Here is a 25,301-nt window from a genome sequence, read left to right on the forward strand (position 1 = left end):
GGGACATATGTGTAGAACTGAAGTCAAGGAGACATATGTGTAGAACTGAAGTCCTGGGGACATATGTGTAGAACTGAAGTCCTGGGGACATATGTGTAGAACTGAAGTCTAGAGGACATATGTGTAGAACTGAAGTCTAGAGGACATATGTGTAGAACTGAAGTCTAGAGGACATATGTGTAGAACTGAAGTCTAGAGGACATATGTGTAGAACTGAAGTCTAGAGGATATATGTGTAGAACTGAAGTCTAGAGGACATGTGTAGAACTGAAGTCTAGAGGATATATGTGTAGAACTAATGTCTAGAGAACGGAAGTCTAAGGGACATGTATAGAACTGAAGTCTAGAGGATATATGTGTAGAACTGAAGTCTAGAGGACATATGTATAGAACTGAAGTCTAGGGGATATATTTGTAGAACTTAAGTCTAGATGACATATGTGTAAAACTTAAATCTAGAAGATTGAGAGAATTTGAGTTGAGTATAAATAGGGATGGTGGTACAGAGATAGAGAGAGGAAAGAATTCTCAGATAAGCATTGCCACTTGTTTGTAGATGTGTTTATAAACAAGCATTATGCTGATTGAGACACAGGTATCCTGGCCTTGCTCTATCTAGTATTCCTTCCCTCCATCACATCCAGGCCTACAACATTTCTGCCTTCTGTCATACTTATCAACACTAATTCATCTGAGAACCTGAGAGCAAGGCTGAGGTCATCGCAATTACGCATCTCTCTACATTCTTAAGCGATTACACACTAGTTTCTTGGTCAGATGAAAACAAGATCAGTTTTATCATTCAAGAACACATCACACATTCTTTCAATGCCTTTTTGAGTTTGAGTAAATTTCTAGAAATAAACAAACTCCAAATTTTTTAGATGTCTTTCACTTTTGGAATCAAAAACCATCACCAACACAGTTTAAGATTCGATGAATGGGAACATTCTGGCATTATGTGGCCAATAGATATGTTATTTTACATGACATTATATAACATACTTTCAATCTGAAATGATTTTTTCTATTGTTCTTTTATTCAGTCAGACACCATTTTAGTTACGATGCAGTGCTGCAAAGTATAAACTGGCCTGTCTAACCTCAGGACTCTGTAATCCAACCATATCCCTGTCTTAACTTGATCCTGTCCATACTAGACCCTTGTCCATACTAGACCCCTGTCTAATATGTATCTGTGTCTGAATTGAACCCCTGTCCATACTAGGCTCCTGTCTAATCTGTATCCATGCCTGGATTGGATCCCTGTTTACTCTGGATACCTGTCCATACTAGACCCTGTCTAATCTGTATCCATGCCTGGATTGGATCCCTGTTTACTCTGGATACCTGTCCATACTAGACCCTGTCTAATCTGTATCCATGCCCGGATTGGATCCCTGTTTACTCTGGATACCTGTCCATACTAGACCCTGTCTAATCTGTACCCATGCCTGGATTGGATCCCTGATTAATCTGGATACCTGTCCATACTATTACTAAGCCCCTGTCTAATCTGTATCCATGCCTGGATTGGATCCCTGTTTAATCTGGATACCTGTCCATACTAGGCCCCTGTCTAATCTGTATCCATGTCTGGATTGGATCCCTGATTAATCTGGATACCTGTCCATACTAGACTCCTGTCTAATCTGTATCCATGTCTGGATTGAACCCCTGTTTAATCTGGATACCTGTCCATACTAAGCCCCTGTCTAATCTGTATCCATGCCTGGATTGGATCCCTGATTAATCTGGATCCCTGTCCATACTAGGCCCCTGTCTAATCTGTATCCATGCCTGGATTGGATCCCTGTTTACTCTGGATACCTGTCCATACTAGACCCTGTCTAATCTGTATCCATGTCTGAATTGAACCCCTGTTTACTCTGGATACCTGTCCATACTAGGCCCCTGTCTAATCTGTATCCATGTCTGGATTGGATCCCTGATTAATCTGGATACCTGTCCATACTAGACTCCTGTCTAATCTGTATCCATGTCTGGATTGAACCCCTGTTTAATCTGGATACCTGTCCATACTAAGCCCCTGTCTAATCTGTATCCATGCCTGGATTGGATCCCTGATTAATCTGGATCCCTGTCCATACTAGGCCCCTGTCTAATCTGTATCCATGCCTGGATTGGATCCCTGTTTACTCTGGATACCTGTCCATACTAGACCCTGTCTAATCTGTATCCATGTCTGAATTGAACCCCTGTTTACTCTGGATACCTGTCCATACTAGGCTCCTGTCTAATCTGTATCCATGTCTGAATTGGATCCCTGATTAATCTGGATCCCTGTCCATACTAGGCCCCTGTCTAATCTGTATCCATGCCTGGATTGGATCCCTGTTTACTCTGGATACCTGTCCATACTAGACCCTGTCTAATCTGTATCCATGCCTGGATTGGATCCCTGTTTACTCTGGATACCTGTCCATACTAAGCCCATTTCTAATCTGTATCCATGCCTGGATTGGATCCCTGTTTACTCTGGATACCTGTCCATACTAGACCCTGTCTAATCTGTATCCATGCCTGGATTGGATCCCTGTTTACTCTGGATACCTGTCCATACTAGACCCTGTCTAATCTGTATCCATGCCTGGATTGGATCCCTGTTTACTCTGGATACCTGTCCATACTAAGCCCATTTCTAATCTGTATCCATGCCTGGATTTGGATCCCTGTTTACTCTGGATACCTGTCCATACTAGACCCTGTCTAATCTGTATCCATGCCTGGATTGGATCCCTGTTTACTCTGGATACCTGTCCATACTAAGCCCCTGTCTAATCTGTATCCATGCTTGGATTGGATCCCTGATTAATCTGGATCCCTGTCCATACTAGGCCCCTGTCTAATCTGTATCCATGCCTGGATTGGATCCCTGTTTACTCTTGATACCTGTCCATACTAGACCCTGTCTAATCTGTATCCATGCCTGGATTGGATCCCTGATTAATCTGGATACCTGTCCATACTAGAACCCTGTCTAATCTGTAACCATGTCTGAATTGGATCCCTGATTAATCTGGATACCTGTCCATACTAGGCTCCTGTCTAATCTGTATCCATGCCTGGATTGGATCCCTGTTTACTCTGGATACCTGTCCATACTAGAACCCTGTCTAATCTGTAACCATGTCTGAATTGGATCCCTGTTAAATCCTTGTATTTCCTGTCTTTAACTAGTATTAAACACTCCCTAGGAGATTTCACAGTAAATCTAAATTCTTTTCCTTATTTATTTAAGACTTTTCCTTATTTATTTAAGACCCATTTCAGAATTATGGTTTGATTAAATTCCTTTAATCGGAAATAAATCTCTATGTTGCTGATGTTTATAATGGGTGTAACGATTTCACATCAGAGGTTGTAATACTAACCAAACCATGTGAGATTACTATATGTCATTCTATAATTGATTTAAAATGTTAAAAATACCTAAAATGTGTGTTATGATTAAAATCAGGTTTCTGTAACTAGCTGTCCGTGTATCATTGTAGCATGTAAATGTATAATATACCACACAACATGACTTTCTATTTATTATCTATACGGGTTTGTATCAGGCTGGCCCTGGATATTAGTATCTATACTGGTTTGTATTAGGCTGGTCCTGGATATTGGTATCTATACTGGTTTGTATCAGGCTGGCCCTGGATATTAGTATCTATACTGGTTTGTATCAGGCTGGCCCTGGATATTAGTATCTATACTGGTTTGTATCAGGCTGGCCCTGGATATTAGTATCTATACTGGTTTGTATCAGGCTGGCCCTGGATATTAGTATCTATACGGGTTTGTATCAGGCTGGTCCTGGATATTAGTATATATACTGGTTTGTATCAGGCTGGTCCTGGATATTAGTATCTATACTGGTTTGTATCAGGCTGGTTCTGGATATTAGTATCTATACTGGTTTGTATCAAGCTGGCCCTGGATATTAGTATCTATACTGGTTTGTAACAGACTGGCCCTGGATATTAGTATCTATACTGGTTTGTAACAGACTGGCCCTGGATATTAGTATCTATACTGGTTTGTATCAGGCTGGTTCTGGATATTAGTATCTATACTGGTTTGTAACAGACTGGTCCTGGGTATTAGTATCTATACTGGTTTGTATCAGGCTAGCCCTGGATATTAGTATCTATACTGGTTTGTATCAGGCTGGTCCTGGATATTAGTATCTATACTGGTTTGTATCAGGCTGGTCCTGGATATTAGTATCTATACTGGTTTGTATCAGGCTGGTCCTGGATATTAGTATCTATACTGGTTTGTAACAGACTGGCCCTGGATATTAGTATCTATACTGGTTTGTTACAGACTGGCCCTGGATACTAGTATCTATACTGGTTTGTAACAGACTGGCCCTGGATATTAGTATCTATACTGGTTTGTAACAGACTGGCCCTGGATATTTTAGTATCTATACTGGTTTGTATCAGGCTGGCCCTGGATATTAGTATCTATACTGGTTTGTTACAGACTGGCCCTGGATATTAGTATATATACTGGTTTGTATCAGGCTGGTTCTGGATATTAGTATATATACTGGTTTGTATTAGGCTGGTCCTGGATATTAGTATCTATACTGGTTTGTATCAGGCTGGTCCTGGATATTAGTATCTATACTGGTTTGTAACAGACTGGTTCTGGATATTAGTATCTATACTGGTTTGTATCAGGCTGGTCCTGGATATTAGTATCTATACTGGTTTGTAACAGACTGGTCCTGGGTATTAGTATCATTACTGGTTTGTATCAGGCTAGCCCTGGATATTAGTATCATTACTGGTTTGTAACAGACTGGTCCTGGGTATTAGTATCTATACTGGTTTGTATCAGGCTGGCCCTGGATATTAGTATCATTACTGGTTTGTATCAGGCTGGCCCTGGATATTAGTATCTATACTGGTTTGTATCAGGCTGGCCCTGGATATTAGTATCTATACTGGTTTGTATCAGACTGGCCCTGGATATTAGTATCTATACTGGTTTGTATCAGACTGGCCCTGGATATTAGTATCTATACTGGTTTGTATCAGGCTGGTCCTGGATATTAGTATCTATACTGGTTTGTATTAGACTGGCCCTGGATATTAGTATCTATACTGGTTTGTATCAGACTGGCCCTGGATATTAGTATCTATACTGGTTTGTATCAGACTGGCCCTGGATATTAGTATCTATACTGGTTTGTATTAGACTGGCCCTGGATATTAGTATCTATACTGGTTTGTATCAGGCTGGCCCTGGATATTAGTATCTATACTGGTTTGTATCAGGCTGGTTCTGGATATTAGTATCTATACTGGTTTGTAACAGACTGGCCCTGGATATCAGTATCTATACTGGTTTGTATCAGGCTGGTTCTGGATATTAGTATCTATACTGGTTTGTAACAGACTGGCCCTGAATATTAGTATCTATACTGGTTTGTAACAGACTGGCCCTGGATATTAGTATCTATACTGGTTTGTATCAGGCTGGCCCTGTATATTAGTATCTATACTGGTTTGTATCAGGCTGGTCCTGGATATTAGTATCTATACTGGTTTGTATCAGGCTGGCCCTGGATATTAGTATCTATACTGGTTTGTAACAGACTGGTCCTGGATATTAGTATCTATACTGGTTTGTAACAGACTGGCCCTGGATATTAGTACTGATACCCATTTGAAACAGGCTGGCCCTGGATATTAGTATGAAGACCATTTATAGATACAAAACCCTGAAAGAAAATATCAACAAATTCCTGATAGAAAAGGTTGTTTTTGCTTTTCTTGTTATTATTTGTATGATGTAAGACAGTTTTTTTATTTGGAACATACTACATATAACATAGATAACTGACATCAGGAGCTATCATTACAGACACTGAAACCTAATATCTATTAATACTGCTACTTTATCTTGTAATACAAACATTCACCGAGTGTGTTGCTGTCATCATGAATGAAGATGACAGAAGCTAATCCACAATGACCTCTACCAGACATTACAAATCTCGTACACCAGAAGTCATCCAACCTAAACATCCACCGACGTTTACAGGAAAACCAAACTACCCCTGACAAGTATATCTGTAAACAGCTCCCTCTACACAATAGCTTCTACTTCTGAATTCTGACAAGTATATCTGTAAACAGCTCCCTCTACACAATAGCTTCTACTTCTGAATTCTAAGTAACTCGTGAAGGTTGTATGCCAATGTTAATGATGAATGAGTGATATTTTCATATCTATTAAATTGATCTAGGATTCAATAAAAATAAAAATATATATCAGTTTGATGAAAATAATACAACTACCTAAGTACTCATATTTTACCTCATCAAAGTCCTACTAAATCATATGTTATATGATAAAAGCTTGACAACATATCATTTACTTTATTCTTTGGAGACTCAAAAAAAAAAGGTTTAGTTTATTAGGTTTGTTTTGTTTAACGTCCTATTAACAGCCAGGGTCATTTAAGGACGTGTCAGGTTTTGGAGGTGGAGGACAGACGGAGTACTCGGAGAAAAACCATCGGCCTACGATCAGTACCTGGCAACTGCCCCACGTAGGTTTCAAACTTGAAACCCAGAGGTGGAGGGCTATTGATAAAGTGTCGGGACACCCACTCGGCCACCGAGGGCCCATTTGGTTTATATAGGGTTTCTGATTAAACAGGTTTCTGATTATACAGGTTTCTCATTATACAACAAAGTCATGTAAAACATCTGATTTTCTACAGGGTTTCTAATTATAAAATGGAGTCTTGTAAAATGTCTCATTTATACAGGGTTTCTGATTATATAGTGAAATCTTGTAGTATGTCTAATGTATACAGGGTTTCTGATCATATAGTGAAATCTTGTTAAATGTCTTATTTATACAGTTTCTGATTATATAGTGAAATCTTGTAGAATGTCTAATGTATACAGGGTTTCTGATTATAAAGTGAAATCTTGTAGAATGTCTAATGTATACAGGGTTTCTGATTATATAGTGAAATCTTGTAGTATGTCTAATCTATTCAGGGTTTCTGATTATTGAAAGAAACTTTAAAAGGTGTTGTTTATACAGGTGTCCTATTTATGCAATCATAGATGGAAAAGAGCCAAGTTAAAATACTGAAACCACTCATTAAACTGACAGTGTATTTGACTTTAGTGGATGTCAACAGCTGTTGATGAAAATAGAACCTTTGTAGCTGCTAATGAAACCCTTTCAATACATATCAAATTCTGTTAAATTAACAAGAAAAACATTTCTTCCTTTCTATTGCTTCTTGTAATGTACTTATGTGCCGAACAACAATTGGGAGGAGATAGTACACAGTTCTGGAAATGCACAAAAACATATATCTCCCTTGTAACGTGACACCGACTTGAACATATTGGATTCATTATTATAGGAAATGCACTTCTAGCAGACTTGAGTTGGTTACAAAATTGGAATTGTCTTGTCCAAACCAAAAATAATCTCAAAATGATCACTCCATGGTATCTTGATGATCTTGATGATGAAAAATAAAACAAGGGCCCAATGGGCGCGAATCGCTCACCTGCAATGCAGTGATCTTTTCATATATGGATCCTGCAGTTATTTGAAACCATGCTACAGGACCAATATAATGTCTCTCCGCACTTTGGCTATTCACTAAAAGTCATTTAAAGATTTAAGCATACTTGATCGACGTGACCTTGAAGGTCAAGGTCATTCATTTGAACAAACTATGTAGCCCTTTACCGCAGCATGCTACAGACCCAATATCAACTCCCTGGGACTCTTGGTTATTGAGAAGAAGTCGTTTAAACATTTTAGCCTTTTTGACTCCTGTGACCTTGAATGAAAGTCAAAGTCATTCATTTAAATAAACTTGAGAGCCCTTCACCCCAGCATGCTACAGACCCAATATCAACTCCCTGGGACTCTTGGTTATTGAGAAGAAGTCGTTTAAAGATTTTAGCCTCTATGACTCCGGTGACCTTGAATGAAGGTCAAGGTCATTCATTTGAACAAACTTGGGAGCCCTTCACCCCAGCATGCTACAGGCCAAATATTAGGTCTCTGGGACTTTTGGTTATTGAGAAGAAGTCGTTTAAAGATTTTAGCCTTTTTGACTCCTGTGACCTTGAATGTAGGTCAAGGTCATTTATTTGTAAAAACTTGGTAGCCCTTTACCCCAGCATGCTACAGACCCAATATCAACTCCCTTGGCCTCTTGGTTATTGAGAAGAAGTCGTTTAAAATTTTTAGCCTTTTGGACCCCTGTGACCTTGAATGAAGGTCAAGGTCATTCATTTCAACAAACTTGAGAGTCCTTTACCCCAGCATGCTACAGGCCAAATATTAGGTCTCTGGGACTCTTGGTTATTGAGAAGAAGTCGTTTAAAGATTTTAGCCTTTTTGACTCCTGTGACCTTGAATGAAGGTCAAGGTCATTCATTTGAACAAACTTGGTAGCCCTTCACCCCAGCATGCTACAGGCCCAATATTAGGTCTCTAGCCCTTTTGGTTATTGAGAAGAAGTTGCTTGAATGGAAAAGTTGACGCCGGACGGCCGGACGCCGCGCCACGGCATAAGCTCAATTGCCCTTCGGGCAGGTGAGCTAAAAATAATTCCCAACATTTTAATATATAAAATTTTTCCTCACATTTTTATATATAAATTCCTTCCTAACAATTCTATATATAAAATAACTCCTAACACTTTTATATATAACATTTTTATATATAACATTTTTATATATAAAATCCTTCCTAACCTTTACACACATAAAATCCTTCCTAACACTTTTATATATATAATCCTTCCTAACAATTTTATATATAAAATAACTCCTAACACTTTTATATATAACATTTTTATATATAAAATCCTTCCTAACATTTACACATATAAAATAATTCCACTTTTATATATAACATTTTTATATATAAAATCATTCAGTGAGGTTTGAATGGTGATTGACTAAATGGTGATTGACTAAATGGTGATCGATTAAACTGTGATCGACTAAATGTTGATCTACTAAATGGTAACTGACTAAGCGGTGATCGACTAAATGTTGATTGACTAAATGGTGATTAACTAAACTGTAATTGACTGAATGGTGACTGACTAAATGGTGATCGACTAAACGGTGATTGACTAAATGGTGATTGACTAAATGGTGATTGACTCAACGGTGATCGACTAAATGGTGATTAACTAAACTGTGATTGACTAAACGGTGATCGACTAAACGGTGATTGACTAAATGGTGATCGACTAACAGTAATCAACTAAATGGTGATTAACTAAACTGTGATTGACTAAATGGTGACTGACTAAACGGTGATCGACTAAACGGTGATCAACCAAATGGTGATCGATTAAACTGTGATCGACTAAATGGTGATCGACTAAATGGTGATCAACTAAATGGTGATCGACTAAATGGTGATCGACTAAATGGTGACTGACTAAATGGTGATTGACTTAATGGTGATCGACTAAACGGTGATCGACTAAATGGTGATCGACTACATGGTGACTGACTAAATGGTGATTGACTAACCGGTGATCGACTAAATGGTGATTGACTAAATGGTGATCGACTAAATGGTGACTAAACAGTGACTGACTAAACGGTTACTGACTAAATGGTGATTGACTAAATGGTGACTGACTAAATGGTGACTGACTAAATGGTGATTGACTATAAACGGTGACTGACTAAACGGTGACTGACTAAATGGTGATTGACTAAACGGTGACTGGCTAAATGGTGATTGACTCAACGGTGATCGACTAAATGGTGATTGATTAAACGGTGATTGACTAAACAGTGTCTTGAAATGTTGATTACTAATGTGAAAATGAATTCCTTCAAAAAGTTATCAAAACAAAATTATCTTCTTTTTTCATAATTTGATATATAGTTTAGGAATTTAAAAGTTTCTAAATTAGAATTCAGCTTCAGCATGAAGACATCTACAGAAATAGTCAAACAAAAACCTAACAAGATAATAGAGGTGGCCGTATGTAATCTCCCACAGTTATGTAATCAGATCAATGTGATGCGACTGACACTTCCGACAGAGATAGCACCAATCCCATCCCCTGGCTCGACCAATCAGCACAGCTGTAATCTCCGCCACTATCTACACAAAATCAGGCGGTGTCAATTCATTCCACTAGGTAGCAGTTTATTTTCTAACCAGGATGTGGCCCACATCATGTTTGCATGTAAGTAATCACAAATGGTAAAAAAAAGAAGTCTTGAGATTGTGGTGTAAACATTATCTCCATATTTAAAGAGTTATGTACCCTGTTAATAGTACGTCACAGAAACAAAGGTCGTGATGTATACATTTCTTCCATATATATAGTAGCATATGTAACTTACCCCTGTAAACAGTATGTCACATGAAATCATTTCTATATATTTAAAGTACCAGATGTACTGTGGCAATTTAAATAGCATACCGCAAGATGTCAGCTAAGTGAGTTGTCAGCTTTATAGGAACAAGGTAGTACTCTAAACAGCATTAGTGTTAGCTTGAGTGTTGGACATTTAGACCAGTAATCATGTGAGTGTTGGACATTTAGACCAGTAATCATGTGAGTGTTGGACATTTAGACCAGTAATCGATGTGAGTGTTGGACATTTAGACCTGTAATCATGTGAGTGTTGGACATTTAGACCAGTAATCATGTGAGTGTTGGACATTTAGACCAGTAATCATGTGAGTGTTGGACATTTAGACCAGTAATCATGTGAGTGTTGGACATTTAGACCAGTAATCGATGTGAGTGTTGGACATTTAGACCTGTAATCATGTGAGTGTTGGACATTTAGACCTGTAATCATGTGAGTGTTGGACGTTTAGACCTGTAATCATGTGAGTGTTGGACATTTAGACCTGTAATCATGTGAGTGTTGGACATTTAGACCAGTAATCATGTGAGTGTTGGACATTTAGACCAGTAATCATGTGAGTGTTGGACATTTAGACCAGTAATCATGTGAGTGTTGGACATTTAGACCAGTAATCATGTGAGTGTTGGACATTTAGACCTGTAATCATGTGAGTGTTGGACATTTAGACCTGTAATCATGTGAGTGTTGGACGTTTAGACCTGTAATCATGTGAGTGTTGGACATTTAGACCTGTAATCATGTGAGTGTTGGACATTTAGACCAGTAATCATGTGAGTGTTGGACATTTAGACCAGTAATCATGTGAGTGTTGGACATTTAGACCAGTAATCATGTGAGTGTTGGACATTTAGACCAGTAATGATGTGAGTGTTGGACATTTAGACCTGTAATCATGTGAGTGTTGGACATTTAGACCAGTAATCATGTGAGTGTTGGACATTTAGACCAGTAATGATGTGAGTGTTGGACATTTAGACCAGTAATGATGTGAGTGTTGGACATTTAGACCAGTAATCATGTGAGTGTTGGACATTTAGACCAGTAATCATGTGAGTGTTGGACATTTAGACCAGTAATGATGTGAGTGTTGGACATTTAGACCAGTAATGATGTGAGTGTTGGACATTTAGACCTGTAATCATGTGAGTGTTGGACATTTAGACCAGTAATCATGTGAGTGTTGGACATTTAGACCAGTAATCATGTGAGTGTTGGACATTTAGACCAGTAATTATGTGAGTGTGGACATTTAGACCTGAAATCGATGTGAGCAGACATGCATCCAAGACTTTTAACTACAGGTAGATCAAATAAATAAATTTCAAATTATTTAATGTATCCAAAAAAAAAACTATTCAGAAAACTTAATTTCTTTCAAAAAAAGTATAATCAGTCTGATTTTTTTTAACAGTACAAACTTATTCACAAAACTTGTTTTTCTGAAATGGTTTCATTCCATTTGATCCCCAGGAGATCCCCAGGGATCTTGGTGCCTGTCATTGATAAGATCTACATCAGTTCTGTATCTGTTACCCGATCTGTCTGCTTGGTAGTCATGTCAACAGTAAAAACATCATGCAGCAACTTTTGATTAAAACTTCACTGCAGTATTTGACCTATGTGAAACAGTTACAAACAAGAGAATAATAGTGGCAGCCAGTCTTTCTTCTAATGTAGCTTGCAAGAAACTAAAAGAATGGCTAGTCAGAATTGGGACCAATGGGTGGCCAATCAGAAAGGGGACCAATGGGTGGCCAGTCAGAAAGGGGACCAATGGGTGGCCAATCAGAAAGGGGACCAATGGGTGGCCAGTCAGAAAGGGGACCAATGGGTGGCCAATCAGAAAGGGGACCAATGGGTGGCCAGTCAGAAAGGGGACCAATGGGTGGCCAGTCAGAAAGGGGACCAATAGGTGGCCAGTCAGAAAGGGGACCGATGGGTGCAGTAAATCTACCTGTTCTATTTTCAGAAACAAACATGCTACAGGCCAAATCATGTCCTGGGCCACTTAGTTATTGAGAAGTCATCTAATGCTTTAAGCTTATTAAACCCTGTGACCATGAACGTAGGTCAAGTTCATTCATTTGAACAAACTTGGTAGCAATTCATCCAAACATGCTACAGGCCCAATATCAAATACCTGGGTCTCTTAGTTATTGAGAAGAAGTTGTTGAACATTTTCAGCCTATTTTACCCTTGCAACCTTGAATGTAGGTCAAGGTCATTCATTTGAATGATATTGACAACCTTCTTTCTGAGAAATGGAATTAACTGACAAATTCCCAAATAGCCAATCAGGAGCCATCTTGTTTTTTGTGATCAATCTAAAATTCAACATGCACAACAAGGGGAATCTGCTTTGGATAAAAAAATCACCCTAAAGTATATTTCTGCTCATCAGTCATGTACAAATAAGAACAATGGGGGCAACGTTCCAACAATGAAATTTAACCAAAACATGACAGAAATCTATTAGATATATTTTTTCCCTCCATACCCCCCCAACATAATTGGCTTTATTCAGTGCCGATATCTGTAAATACAACCAATGACAATGGAATATAAACACCCACAACACTACCTCACCACAGGAGTTACTTACCTTGGTTATCTATGAGCATGCGCAGCACGCCAAGAAGCTTGAAGACGACAGCCATGGTTTCTGACGGCATCAGACAAAGAACTACATCTATAACCCCGGCCTTCAACAAGACACTCTTGTTACTCACTGGAAGAAAATGTACTGTGAAGTGTTAATTTTTTTTCAGTTGTGGTTTGGAGATTCAGTTGGCAGGGGTTTCGAGGATATTGACAGGTTAGGGATGGGAAAGGTTTGTAGAGTGGTGTTGGAGATTCAGTCAGGTGATGGCTTAAGAGTTTATAGTTAGGGGTTGGAGGATTTGTCAGCGGATGTTTGGAGGGTGTGTAAGGTGGGGGTTGGGAAGGTAAGTCAGATAAAGACTTCAGGGTAGGTAACTGGAAGGTCAGTTATGTGAGGGCCAAATGGTTTAGGGTAGGTAACTGGAAGGTCAGTTATATGAGGACCAAATGGTTTAGGGTTTGTGGCTGGAAGTTCCGTTAGATGAGGACTTGATGGTTTAGGGTAGATAGCTGGAAGGTCAGTTATATGAGGGCCAAATGGTTTAGGGTAGATAGCAGGAAGGTCAGTTATATGAGGGCCAAATGGTTTAGGGTAGGTGGCTGGAGGTTCAGTTATATGAGGGCCAAATGGTTTAGGGTAGGTGGCTGGAAGGTCAGTTATATGAGGGCCAAATGGTTTAGGGTAGGTGGCTGTAGGGTCCGTAAAGTTAGAGCCTGAGACTGTAGGGTTGGTTGCTGGAGAGTAAGTTAGATAAGGGCCTGAGGGCTTGAGGGCAGGTGGCTGGAGGGTCAGTCAGATGAGGGTTTGAGGGTTTAGGGTCATGGCTGGATGGTGAGTTAGATGAGGGCTTGAGGGTTTAGTGTAGGTGGCAGGAGGGATTTCTAGATAAGGGCTTCAGGTTTTAGGTTAATGACTGGAGGATCAGTTTTATATGGGCTTGAGAGTTTAGTGTTGTTAGCTGGACGGTTAGTTAGAGGAAGGTTTGAGGAGGGGGGTTGGCTGGAGGGTTAGTTAGAGGAAGGTTTGAGGAGGGGGGGGGAGGGGGGTTGGCTGGAGGGTAAGTTAGAGGAAGGTTTGAGGAGGGGGGGGGGTGGCTGGAGGGTTAGTTAGAGGAAGGTTTGAGGAGGGGGGTTGGCTGGATGGTTAGTTAGAGGAAGGTTTGAGGAGGGGGGTTGGCTGGAGGGTTAGTTAGAGGAAGGTTTGAGGAGGGGGGTTGGCTGGAGGGTTAGTTAGAGGAAGGTTTGAGGAGGGGGGTTGGCTGGAGGGTTAGTTAGAGGAAGGTTTGAGGAGGGGGGTTGGCTGGAGGGTAAGTTAGAGGAAGGTTTGAGGAGGGGGGTTGGCTGGAGGGTTAGTTAGAGGAAGGTTTGAGGAGGGGGGTTGGCTGGAGGGTTAGTTAGAGGAAGGTTTGAGGAGGGGGGTTGGCTGGAGGGTTAGTTAGAGGAAGGTTTGAGGAGGGGGGTTGGCTGGAGGGTTAGTTAGAGGAAGGTTTGAGGAGGGGGGTTGGCTGGAGGGTTAGTTAGAGGAAGGTTTGAGGAGGGGGTTGGCTGGAGGGTTAGTTAGAGGAAGGTTTGAGGAGGGGGGTTGGCTGGAGGGTTAGTTAGAGGAAGGTTTGAGGAGGGGGGTTGGCTGGAGGGTTAGTTAGAGGAAGGTTTGAGGAGGGGGGTTGGCTGGAGGGTTAGTTAGAGGAAGGTTTGAGGAGGGGGGTTGGCTGGATGGTTAGTTAGAGGAAGGTTTGAGGAGGGGGGTTGGCTGGAGGGTTAGTTAGAGGAAGGTTTGAGGAGGGTGGTTGGCTGGAGGGTTAGTTAGAGGAAGGTTTGAGGAGGGGGGTTGGCTGGAGGGTTAGTTAGAGGAAGGTTTGAGGAGGGGGGTTGGCTGGAGGGTTAGTTAGAGGAAGGTTTGAGGAGGGGGGTTGGCTGGATGGTTAGTTAGAGGAAGGTTTGAGGAGGGGGGTTGGCTGGAGGGTTAGTTAGAGGAAGGTTTGAGGAGGGGGGTTGGCTGGAGGGTTAGTTAGAGGAAGGTTTGAGGAGGGGGGTTGGCTGGAGGGTTAGTTAGAGGAAGGTTTGAGGAGGGGGGTTGGCTGGAGGGTTAGTTAGATGGGGGCCAAAGGGTTTAGGGTTGGTGGCTGGAGGGTTTTTTGGTTGGGACTAGATTGTTTTTGGGGTGGGGTGTGAGAGTTTATCAGATTCTGGTATGGAGGTCTTGTCAGGTAAACGCTGGAGGGTTTGTCTGGTTGAGTATGAGGGTACTGGAGGGTTTGCATGCTGGGGTATGAGGGTTTGTCGGATGAAGGCTAGAGGGTTGGTTTGTCTTGTTGGGTTGGAGGGTTCATCTGGTTAGATTGGAGGGTCTGTCTGGTTGGAGGGTATGTCTGAAAGATAGAATGGTTTGTCGGGTAAAAACTGGAGGGTTTGTTTGGTGTAGTAAGAGAGTTAGCCTAGGTGGGTAGGAGGGTTTGTCTGGTTGGGTAGGAGGGTTTGTTTGGTTGGGTAGGAGGGTTTGTCTGGTTGGGTAGGAGGGTTTGTCTGGTTGGGTAGGAGGGTTTGTTTGGTTGGGTAGGAGGGTTTGTCTGGTTGGGTAGGAGGGTTTGTCTGGTTGGGTAGGAGGGTTTGTCTGGTTGGGTAGGAGGGTTTGTCTGGTTGGGTAGGAGGGTTTGTCTGGTTGGGTAGGAGGGTTAGCCTAGGTGGGTAGGAGGGTTTGTTTGGTTGGGTAGGAGGGTTTGTCTGGTTGGGTAGGAGGGTTTGTCTGGTTGGGTAGGAGGGTTTGTCTGGTTGGGTAGAAGGGTTTGTCTGGTTGGGTAGGAGGGTTTGTCTGGTTGGGTAGGAGGGTTTGTTTGGTTGGGTAGAAGGGTTTGTCTGGTTGGGTAGGAGGGTTTGTCTGGTTGGGTAGGAGGGTTTGTCTGGTTGGGTAGGAGGGTTTGTCTGGTTGGGTAGGAGGGTTAGCCTAGGTGGGTAGGAGGGTTTGTTTGGTTGGGTAGGAGGGTTTGTCTGGTTGGGTAGGAGGGTTTGTCTGGTTGGGTAGGAGGGTTAGCCTAGGTGGGTAGGAGGGTTTGTCTGGTTGGGTAGGAGGGTTTGTTTGGTTGGGTAAGAGGGTTTGTTTGGTTGGGTAGGAGGGTTTGTTTGGTTGGGTAGAAGGGTTTGTCTGGTTGGGTAGGAGGGTTTGTCTGGTTTGGTAGGAGGGTTTGTTTGGTTGGGTAGAAGGGTTTGTCTGGTTGGGTAGGAGGGTTTGTCTCGTTGGGTAGGAGGGTTAGCCTAGGTGGGTAGGAGGGTTTGTTTGGTTGGGTAGGAGGGTTTGTCTGGTTGGGTAGGAGGGTTTGTTTGGTTGGGTAGGAGGGTTTGTCTGGTTGGGTAGGAGGGTTAGCCTAGGTGGGTAGGAGGGTTTGTTTGGTTGGGTAGGAGGGTTTGTCTGGTTGGGTAGGAGGGTTTGTTTGGTTTGGTAGGAGGGTTTGTCTGGTTGGGTAGGAGGGTTAGCCTAGGTGGGTAGGAGGGTTTATTTGGTTTTGTAGGAGGGTTTGTTTGGTTGGGTAGGAGGGTTTGTCTGGTTGGGTAGGAGGGTTTGTCTGGTTGGGTAGGAGGGTTTGTCTGGTTGGGTAGGAGGGTTTGTCTGGTTGGGTAGGAGGGTCTGTCTGGTTGGGTAGGAGGGTTTGTTTGGTTGGGTAGGAGGGTTTGTCTGGTTGGGTAGGAGGGTTTGTCTGGTTGGGTAGGAGGGTTTGCCAGGTTGGGTAGGAGGGTTTGTACAGTTGAGTAGGAGGGTTTGTACAGTTGAGTAAAAAATGTATGCCTGCTTAAAATATTTACTCAAATGAAGCAAAAATCAGCCTTTTCAATACATCATTATTTTTAGAGATAGTTCATATATAAAAAGGGAAAAAACCAATAAAAAATATCACGGCCAAACAGCTGTAACACTAACACTTACCGGGTATGGCAAGGTTACGGAGAGCACTGAGTACGGCATGTTGTAGTGTTATGTCCCCTTCAGGATTACTTTGAGCCCGGATAACATTCAGCAGCTTCTCAACAATTCCCTGTTCAACTAACTTCTGACAGTGTTCATCTGGAAACCAACAACATACAATCAGAGTTTTATCTGTCAAGACATATTTTATCCATGGATGTATTTTTGTCTACTATGTATTTATGATATTTTTTCCTACTCCATGAGTCTCCATTTTCAAGAAATGGGTAATAAAAGTAAAAAATATTTCAATTATCAACACTCCTTTCATTTTCTTTCAAAATCTATAGATACAGACTTCAGTATATCTTACCTCTACGAGCAAAGTTTCCAATGGCAAGGGCTGCAGACAGTTGTAAGTGAGCAGAGTCACTTTCCAACCATTTCACTGTCTCCACGAAGACAAGTCCCTCTCCTTTACTAAACATCACCTCCATACTCTTATCTGGCAAATCAAAAGTAGTAAATAGCAACAAAGGAGACTTACTGATGTAATTAAGGATCCACAAGTGCTGACATACTTTTATACAACATTCTGAGAGATACAGGTTGATTAACTTATTCACCCCTGAAGTGTCATAATGAACTATTCCAATGTTTGAATTGGAAGAGTTCAAATGTGTCTTTAGGGGTGACTGAGTTTTGACCATGGAAAAGTTGTATGGTCCACAACAGGATCTCATTGGGAACAATTCTATTTCCTGTTGTGATATAAAGTCACACATGTTTAATACTTGTGGATATGTCTAGTGGTTCCATTGTCATCGCCCTAGTTCTCACTTTGAGAATGTTACTTTTATGCAGTTTGTCCTTGGTTAATCAATTCTGAGTTGTATAACAGTTTCGTTGATATGTAGGTATTCTTTGTCACAAATGAATCACAAATTAGGTCCTTTGATTTAGTTTTAAATGAATGTCAATGCTAATATTTCATCTTCCTGATTACAATATATATCAACATTACATCTAACTTACCTCCTGTCAACAGCAAGACGAGAAGATCAGAGGCCATCTTGATGGTCTGTTGACTGCCATCGTCAAGGCGACCAGTGTTTGATTGGATGATTCGAATGAGATGACTGCTAAGGTTGGTGTCTGCTAATATATCCTTCAAATCATCTGGAATAGTTGAACAACAGAATTAAAGGACAAGTAGCAGTTTGGAGAACATTCTTTTGTGAACCCCTAATCCTTAATTTCAATAAGGGGTGTAGGCAAGGGGTATAGATATGTAACATGTTTAAATGTATACAAGTAATTGTTCTGATGTGTTGAATCATGTCAACAAATCTTTAAGGCTGAGGAAGGGTCAAGTCTACCATGTAACTATGGTTACTGATTTCAATCAGGAAGACTGAGGAAGGGTCAAGTCTGATTACTGATCTAAAACAGGAAGGCGGAGGAAGGGTCAAGTCTACCCTGTAACTATGGTTACTGATCTATATCAGGAAGGCGGAGGAAGGGTCAAGTCTACCATGTAACTATGGTTACTGATCTATATCAGGAAGGCGGAGGAAGGGTCAAGTCTACCATGTAACTATGGTTACTGATCTATATCAGGAAGGCGGAGGAAGGGTCAAGTCTACCATGTAACTATGATTACTGATCTCTATCAGGAAGGCTGAGGATGCAGTTAGAATAATCCTTTAACTACCTTTGTTTCTCCTTTCTATATGACATATCCTACTCACCTATCTCAGACAGACTGATGTCCATATCACATGTCATACTCACCTATCTCAGACAGACTGAGGTCTATGTCACATGTCATACTCACCTATCTCCGACAGGCTGATGTCTATATCACATGTCATACTCATCTATCTCAGACAGACTGATGTCCATATTACATGTCATACTCACCTATCTCAGACAGGCTGATGTCCATATCACATGTCATACTCACCTATCTCAGACAGACTGATGTCCAAATCACATGTCATACTCACCTATCTCAGACAGACTGATGTCCATATCACATGTCATACTCACCTATCTCAGACAGACTGATGTCCATATCACATGTCATACTCACCTATCTCAGACAGACTGATGTCCATATCACATGTCATACTCACCTATCTCAGACAGACTGATGTCCATATCACATGTCATACTCACCTATCTCAGACAGACTGATGTCCATATCACATGTCATACTCACCTATCTCAGACAGACTGATATTCATATCACATGTCATACTCACCTATCTCAGACAGGCTGATGTCCATATCACATGTCATACTCACCTATCTCAGACAGACTGATGTCCATATCACATGTCATACTCACCTATCTCAGACCGACTGATGTCCATATCACATGTCATACTCATCTATCTCAGACAGACTGATGTCCATATCACATGTCATACTCACCTATCTCAGACAGACTGATGTCCATATCACCTGTCATACTCACCTATCTCAGACAGACTGATGTCCATATCACATGTCATACTCACCTATCTCAGATAAGCTGATGAAGAGTTCTAGGATCATGTTTTCGTAGCAGTCTGCTAATTTGGTATCCAGAAGGCTAACTATTGTACTACATAGTGTTGATGACTGAAGCTTATGTTGGCACAGATCTGGAAACAGGAGAAATCAAGCTACATCAAGTGTTCACAATGATCTGTAATACAGGGCTAACACTTGATATTAAAATGAAAATGTTCACTTAAGATGTATGTGATCAAGGATTTTTCTTTTTTTTTTTGTTGAATTATTACTTTATTGATTTGAATACATATAAAACTCTGCATATTTGAAAATTCATTACTACCTCCTAACATACTTCAGAACAAAAAACATATTCATTATTATATATACAGCACATGTAACTGCATTTCAAAGGCTGCCATGGACACATTTTCTCTTTAAAACAATTTCAAGGTTTTCAACATGCAGCTTTAAGTCTGTTACTGATTTATGGTTTGTTTACCAGTGTCAACAAAACTGCCGATGGCAAGGAGTGCCATATTGCACATCTCCCTGTCGCCACGATGCTGCCACACATACTGTTCCAGTAGGTCAAGAGCGCCTTCTGTAAGCGCTTTCTCCAACATCTTGTCTACAAATCGTATAAACAGATTTATTGATACATTTTAATGTTCAGCTTTTGTAACATATATTACTATTTCAATTGTTTGCTTTAAGGCGGGCACTGTAAAATACTACCGTATTTATCTGGCAATAAACCCATGTCTGATAATAAGCCACTCGTGTGTATTGCAGTTCTGAGAAAATGCTAACAAAGGCTATTTCATTGTCCAGCAATAAGCCCACCCCTGATTTTGAGTTAAATTGTTATGTGATGGCATTCTGGTTCCAGGATATAATGGTACTACAGTTAAACTCATAATACAAATTGGATCTAAAAATAAAATCAGATGGTGAGCTGAAAACTTACACAAAAAAAAAAAAATTATAACAATATATGAGACGACTTCATTGATGTATCACAACTGTTTTGATTTTATCTTACTTTGCGCCAAATGTTCACCTAGGTTTGAAATAGACATTTCATTAAGTTCTGTTTATGGTGAAGTTACCATTAGTGTTGGTGACATTGAGGAGATAGCCACAGGCAGTTAGGCGTAGTCGGCTGGCTGCTGGATCTTCATTCTTTAGATGGCTTCTCATCAAATCCAGTAAGACAGGCAGACCATTCTCATCATCTATAGCTTCTCGGCCCTCATCTACATAGACAAAAGTTATAAAATCAGTCAATATATTTCATTTATTTACTACATAACACTTTGAAAATAAAGGTCAAGGTCTTGGTCCCATACGTAAGTATTTTCAACATGAGGTCACCAAAAAAGGTCATGAATTCCAGCCATCTCTCCCAGAGTGAACTGCAATGGAGGGGACCGAGAGGATCGAGAGGATCGTGAGGATCGTACTGCACTCCGAAAGAGATTGGGATTAATGTTCCATAAAGTCTGTGAATTTTAGACAAAAGACTGATATTATACTTAACATTATTATGTCATTAAACTATACACATGTTCTAATCTAAAACTAAATTTGAAAATTTGGTGAGATGTCATGTTGGTATCAATATGGATCGACAACAGTGATTGGTATAAACTTATTTACTTTTTTATTTCTCATGATTGTTGGAAAATTGAATTAAAATTAAACTGTGTTTTAAGATATATTTAACGAAAAGTTTACTGCACTACGTGATTCTCTTGTAACTTTTTATACTAAAATGTCCATATCTTTTCAGTAGTTTTTCTGCAGGCTTTCAATTAACCATTTTCAGTAATTATATATATCAGATATGAATGTACTATATCCCCCCCCCCCCCCCCATATCTAGACCCAAAACTCAGACCCTGTACATTGCATCAGATATATCTTTGTATCAGCGACAAAACTTGGCTGCACAATTTTTACCAAATACCAATACACCGAACACAGAATCCAGCACATATTAGCATTTTATTCAAAGAACTGTTTCAAACAGAGAATATCTTCCTGATCGTATCTAACGTAATAAAATTGGCAGAAACACAACAAACCGTTTAGAATTATGCATGGAAGGAAAATATATGGCCACTTGGTAATTGGTTAGAAATGGACCAACATTGTTTGCATGTTATTTCATACCAGTTCAATAGCTTCGGGTACATAAGCCTTAGAGCTACGTTCTGACTCAGTCAGCATCAATCTACTCTCCGTCACTCCAGATAACCCCACTTCCTTCTTTTTATAGCCAGATAATTTTCTAGCCCTAAATTTGACATTTAAGTGGGTATAATTTTAGCTGTGTGTTGAATGTAAATCCGGTGTAAGACTCTGCAGGACAAACCAGCAGATAAGCCTATCTTTTTGGACTCAAACTTTACCCAAATTTACGCGTCTGATGGGATAGAAGAGTTTTATTACCATGAAAATCCCTCCATCTTCCTCCCCCACAAAAATAGAAAAAAATACAAGAAATCATTGAGGTTTCTTGGTCTTTCTGACATTATCTCCCAGATATAGCTGTGAGCTTCAGATAAATTGACAGGATTTGTTGGGAATCATTGTTGTTGCCAGGTTTATTTGATGAATGACTTTGTGGTTCTAAATATAGAAAAACAAAATAATGGGTTGCAACAGTGTCCAATTTCACTGGGATATATTTCAGATGATGAAATCTACACCAGCATATGTATATAACTGCTAAAATATCAAACATCATAGCATATACTGGTAAACATAAACAAGTGGACACCAGCACACAACGTTTTATAATGAAAAGGTAAAATTCTACATTTTGATATACAAGAGTAGACATACTTTATTTGACACGCTGAAAACTACTTTTTACCTTCTGTTAAAAAATGTCAAAATCAAAACAGGAGATAATTTTTTAGATCAAGCATGAAGAATGTCTGGGGGAATTCAGATTGACAAGGAGTACAATGAGAAAAAAAGCCTAGCTGTTGTGTGATTGATATTGGCAAATGGTTATATCTCCATAATACAAACGATATAGCCTTTGTGGTAGGAGAATAGATAGGACAGCTAGAACGATGGAACAAGTGTGGGATGAAGGCAGGGTGGGGGAGGAGGAGGGGAACAGATAGGACAGCTAGAACGATGGAACGAGTTTGGGATGAATGCAGGGTGGGGGAGGGGGAGGGGGAGGGGAATAGATAGGACAGCTAGAACGATGGAACGAGTGTGGGATGAATGCAGGGTGGGGAAGGGGAATAGATAGGACAGCTAGAAGGATGGAACGAGTTTGGGATGAAGGCAGGGTGGGGGAGGGGGAGGGGAACAGATAGGACAGCTAGAACGATGGAACGAGTGTGGGATGAATGCAGGGTGGGGGAGGGGAATAGATAGGACAGCTAGAAGGATGGAACGAGTTTGGGATGAATGCAGGGTGGGGGAGGGGGAGGGGGAGGGGGAGGGGAATAGATAGGACAGCTAGAACGATGGAACGAGTTTGGGATGAAGGCAGGGTGGGGGAGGGGGAGGGGAGGGGAGGGGAACAGATAGGACAGCTAGAACGATGGAACGAGTGTGGGATGAAGGCAGGGTGGGATGGGGTGGGACCATGTAAAGATTGTGGGAGAAATGAAGACAGGTTTGTGGATGGAGATTGGGGGTAGAACGATCGATGGAATGATTGTGGGATGAAGACAGGGGGGTGGGATGGGGTTAGTAGGGAAGAGGTGTATATACACTATTAGCAGAAAGAATAAGAAAATAACAGTATTGAGTGAAGTGTGTGAAGTAAGTGAGGGAATTAGATTATTAAGAATGGAAGGGAATAAACAGAGGGAAATGAGGAATGGATCAAGAAAACACATGTATAAGATAGCAAAACATAACGAATGTAGAAAAAGCAATAAAATTGGGTTTAGAGATGGGGAAGGAAGGAAAGATATAAGATACATGGGCGGAGGAAGAAAATAGGAGAGATAAGAATGGAAAGAAGACAGAATGAAGAGATGGATAAAGGAAACATAGATAAAAGGAAGAAAATAAGTAGCATGGGAAAAGATGGGGCATTCTACTCAATCTCAAGTATCCTGTTTGCTGTCTGTACAGCAATATAACCTACACAACTTTTCAATTAGAACTCTGCATATACATAACTGTACATCTGGCCCAATCATTTTGTCTGTATACTGCTCCTCATCCTAGTCTGGTAGAGGGACACACTTGTAATAATTAATGAAGGTAACAGGCTTTTCAAACCCAAACAACCACTCTCTAGCTAGACCCAAAATTAATACATAGTATGGTTCTAATACACACATTTCTGACAAACAACAGGAAAACTAGGGCCAGACATCGCCACTCCTTTATTACCTTTCCCCAGTTTATCTGAATCACATAGTTACTGATACAAAGGGAATACCCAAAGTCATAAACAGATCGTAATGATATTCCAGAAACTTTCTCCCTGGAGTGCATTCGGTTTTGAGATAGAAAATAAGTCTGGATTTTGATGAAACTTGACTAAGCTTCACTACAGGTTTAAGAGAACAAGCAAAATTCTTTGTGGTTTGTCTGTGAATAATTTTCTTGATGACTTCAGCATACTAAATCTGACCAGTTGTTTATTTCAGAATGTTCTGTTTCACTCCCATACTGGCTGTTTAAGCCTATAACCTTGTTTTGACCTTATTACCTTGTCAGAGCCAGTGTGCTAACAACAGTAAACCTTCTGCCACCAATTAAACCTACAAAAAACACCTGTCTATACATGTCTTTTGGCCCTGTGCTGTGATTATTTCCCCAATCACCAATGTAATCAACAACAAATGTACAAAATATATTGTTACCCCTTCTGTATGATATAGAGAGTGTCCTGTCTACAGTTTCATGTAAACCAAACATGTGTATGACAGTGAGTTTCATGTAAATCAAACACTTGTATGACAGTGAGTTTCATGTAAATCAAACACTTGTATGACAATGAGTTTCATGTAAATCAAACACTTGTATGACACAGTGAGTTTCATGTAAATCAAACACTTGTATGACAAAGTGGGTTCATATAAACTTAACACATGTAATTCAAGTCAATTGTGTGTCTGCATCCAAAGTCCAAACACTTTGGATGCTATAGTGAGTTTCCAGTCTGAATTACCTCCTGAGAATTTTAAATGTAGTGAGGTAAACTAGCTAAAATCTACAGGGACTATAGCAGACTCTTAACCAGGAAGACATATATTGTTAATGAACTTCAAAAGCTGTAGTCTACAGGTACACAAATTACCCCCACATACATGACACTAATGATCGAGGCAGATGTATCGAGTATCCATTACTAATACTAGAGTACTGCTATCATCAATTCAACAGAACGTGTTGAAAATTGACCCTCTTAAAAACAAAAACCTTACACTAAAGTATCATGAGTCAGCAAGCATTGCTAATAAACAAAAATATATTGGTTATTGTGCCGATTGGAGTTAATATTACCAAGCTGTAAATGTGTAGAACTACACACAGAAAATTTGGAACCAAAGAATGAAATTGGAATTGCAAAAACAATGGAATGGTGTGGTGGAATTTGGGAAGAGGTGATTAGTGCTACTATGAAAGAAGGAGGACAGACAACCTTGGAAGGATAGTGGAATTGGGGAGGGGAGGGGTCAGGAAAGGGGAGGGGTGGAGAGTAGGAGGATGGATAACCTTGGAAGGATAGTGGAATGGGGGAGGAAAGGGAAGGGGAGGGAAGGGAGGGTTGGAGAGTAGGGGGACGGATAACCTTGGAAGGATAGTGGGAGGGGAGGGGAGGGGAGGGGCGGTGAGTAGGGGAAAGATAACCTAGGAAGGATAGTGGGATG

At 40.5% G+C, this 25,301-nt stretch overlaps 1 protein-coding gene across 2 annotated transcripts in view; it reads right to left on the reverse strand.

Annotated features, from left to right (window-relative positions):
* Positions 1 to 25,301, reverse strand: part of LOC117331760 (rap1 GTPase-GDP dissociation stimulator 1-B-like) — a 73,160-nt gene that overhangs the window by 15,429 nt on the left and 32,430 nt on the right. For both annotated transcript variants that reach the window (XM_033890648.1, XM_033890640.1), the window contains exons 5-11: positions 20,547 to 20,693; positions 19,937 to 20,065; positions 19,458 to 19,583; positions 17,968 to 18,111; positions 17,306 to 17,437; positions 16,954 to 17,091; positions 13,039 to 13,164 (exon numbers count right to left, since the gene is read on the reverse strand). In XM_033890648.1, the coding sequence (XP_033746539.1) occupies positions 13,039 to 13,164; positions 16,954 to 17,091; positions 17,306 to 17,437; positions 17,968 to 18,111; positions 19,458 to 19,583; positions 19,937 to 20,065; positions 20,547 to 20,693 (942 nt within the window). The remainder of the gene's footprint in view (positions 1 to 13,038; positions 13,165 to 16,953; positions 17,092 to 17,305; positions 17,438 to 17,967; positions 18,112 to 19,457; positions 19,584 to 19,936; positions 20,066 to 20,546; positions 20,694 to 25,301) is intronic.

Source organism: Pecten maximus, chromosome 1, assembly GCF_902652985.1.
Source record: "Pecten maximus chromosome 1, xPecMax1.1, whole genome shotgun sequence".
In the NCBI taxonomy this organism is placed as follows: domain Eukaryota; kingdom Metazoa; phylum Mollusca; class Bivalvia; order Pectinida; family Pectinidae; genus Pecten; species Pecten maximus.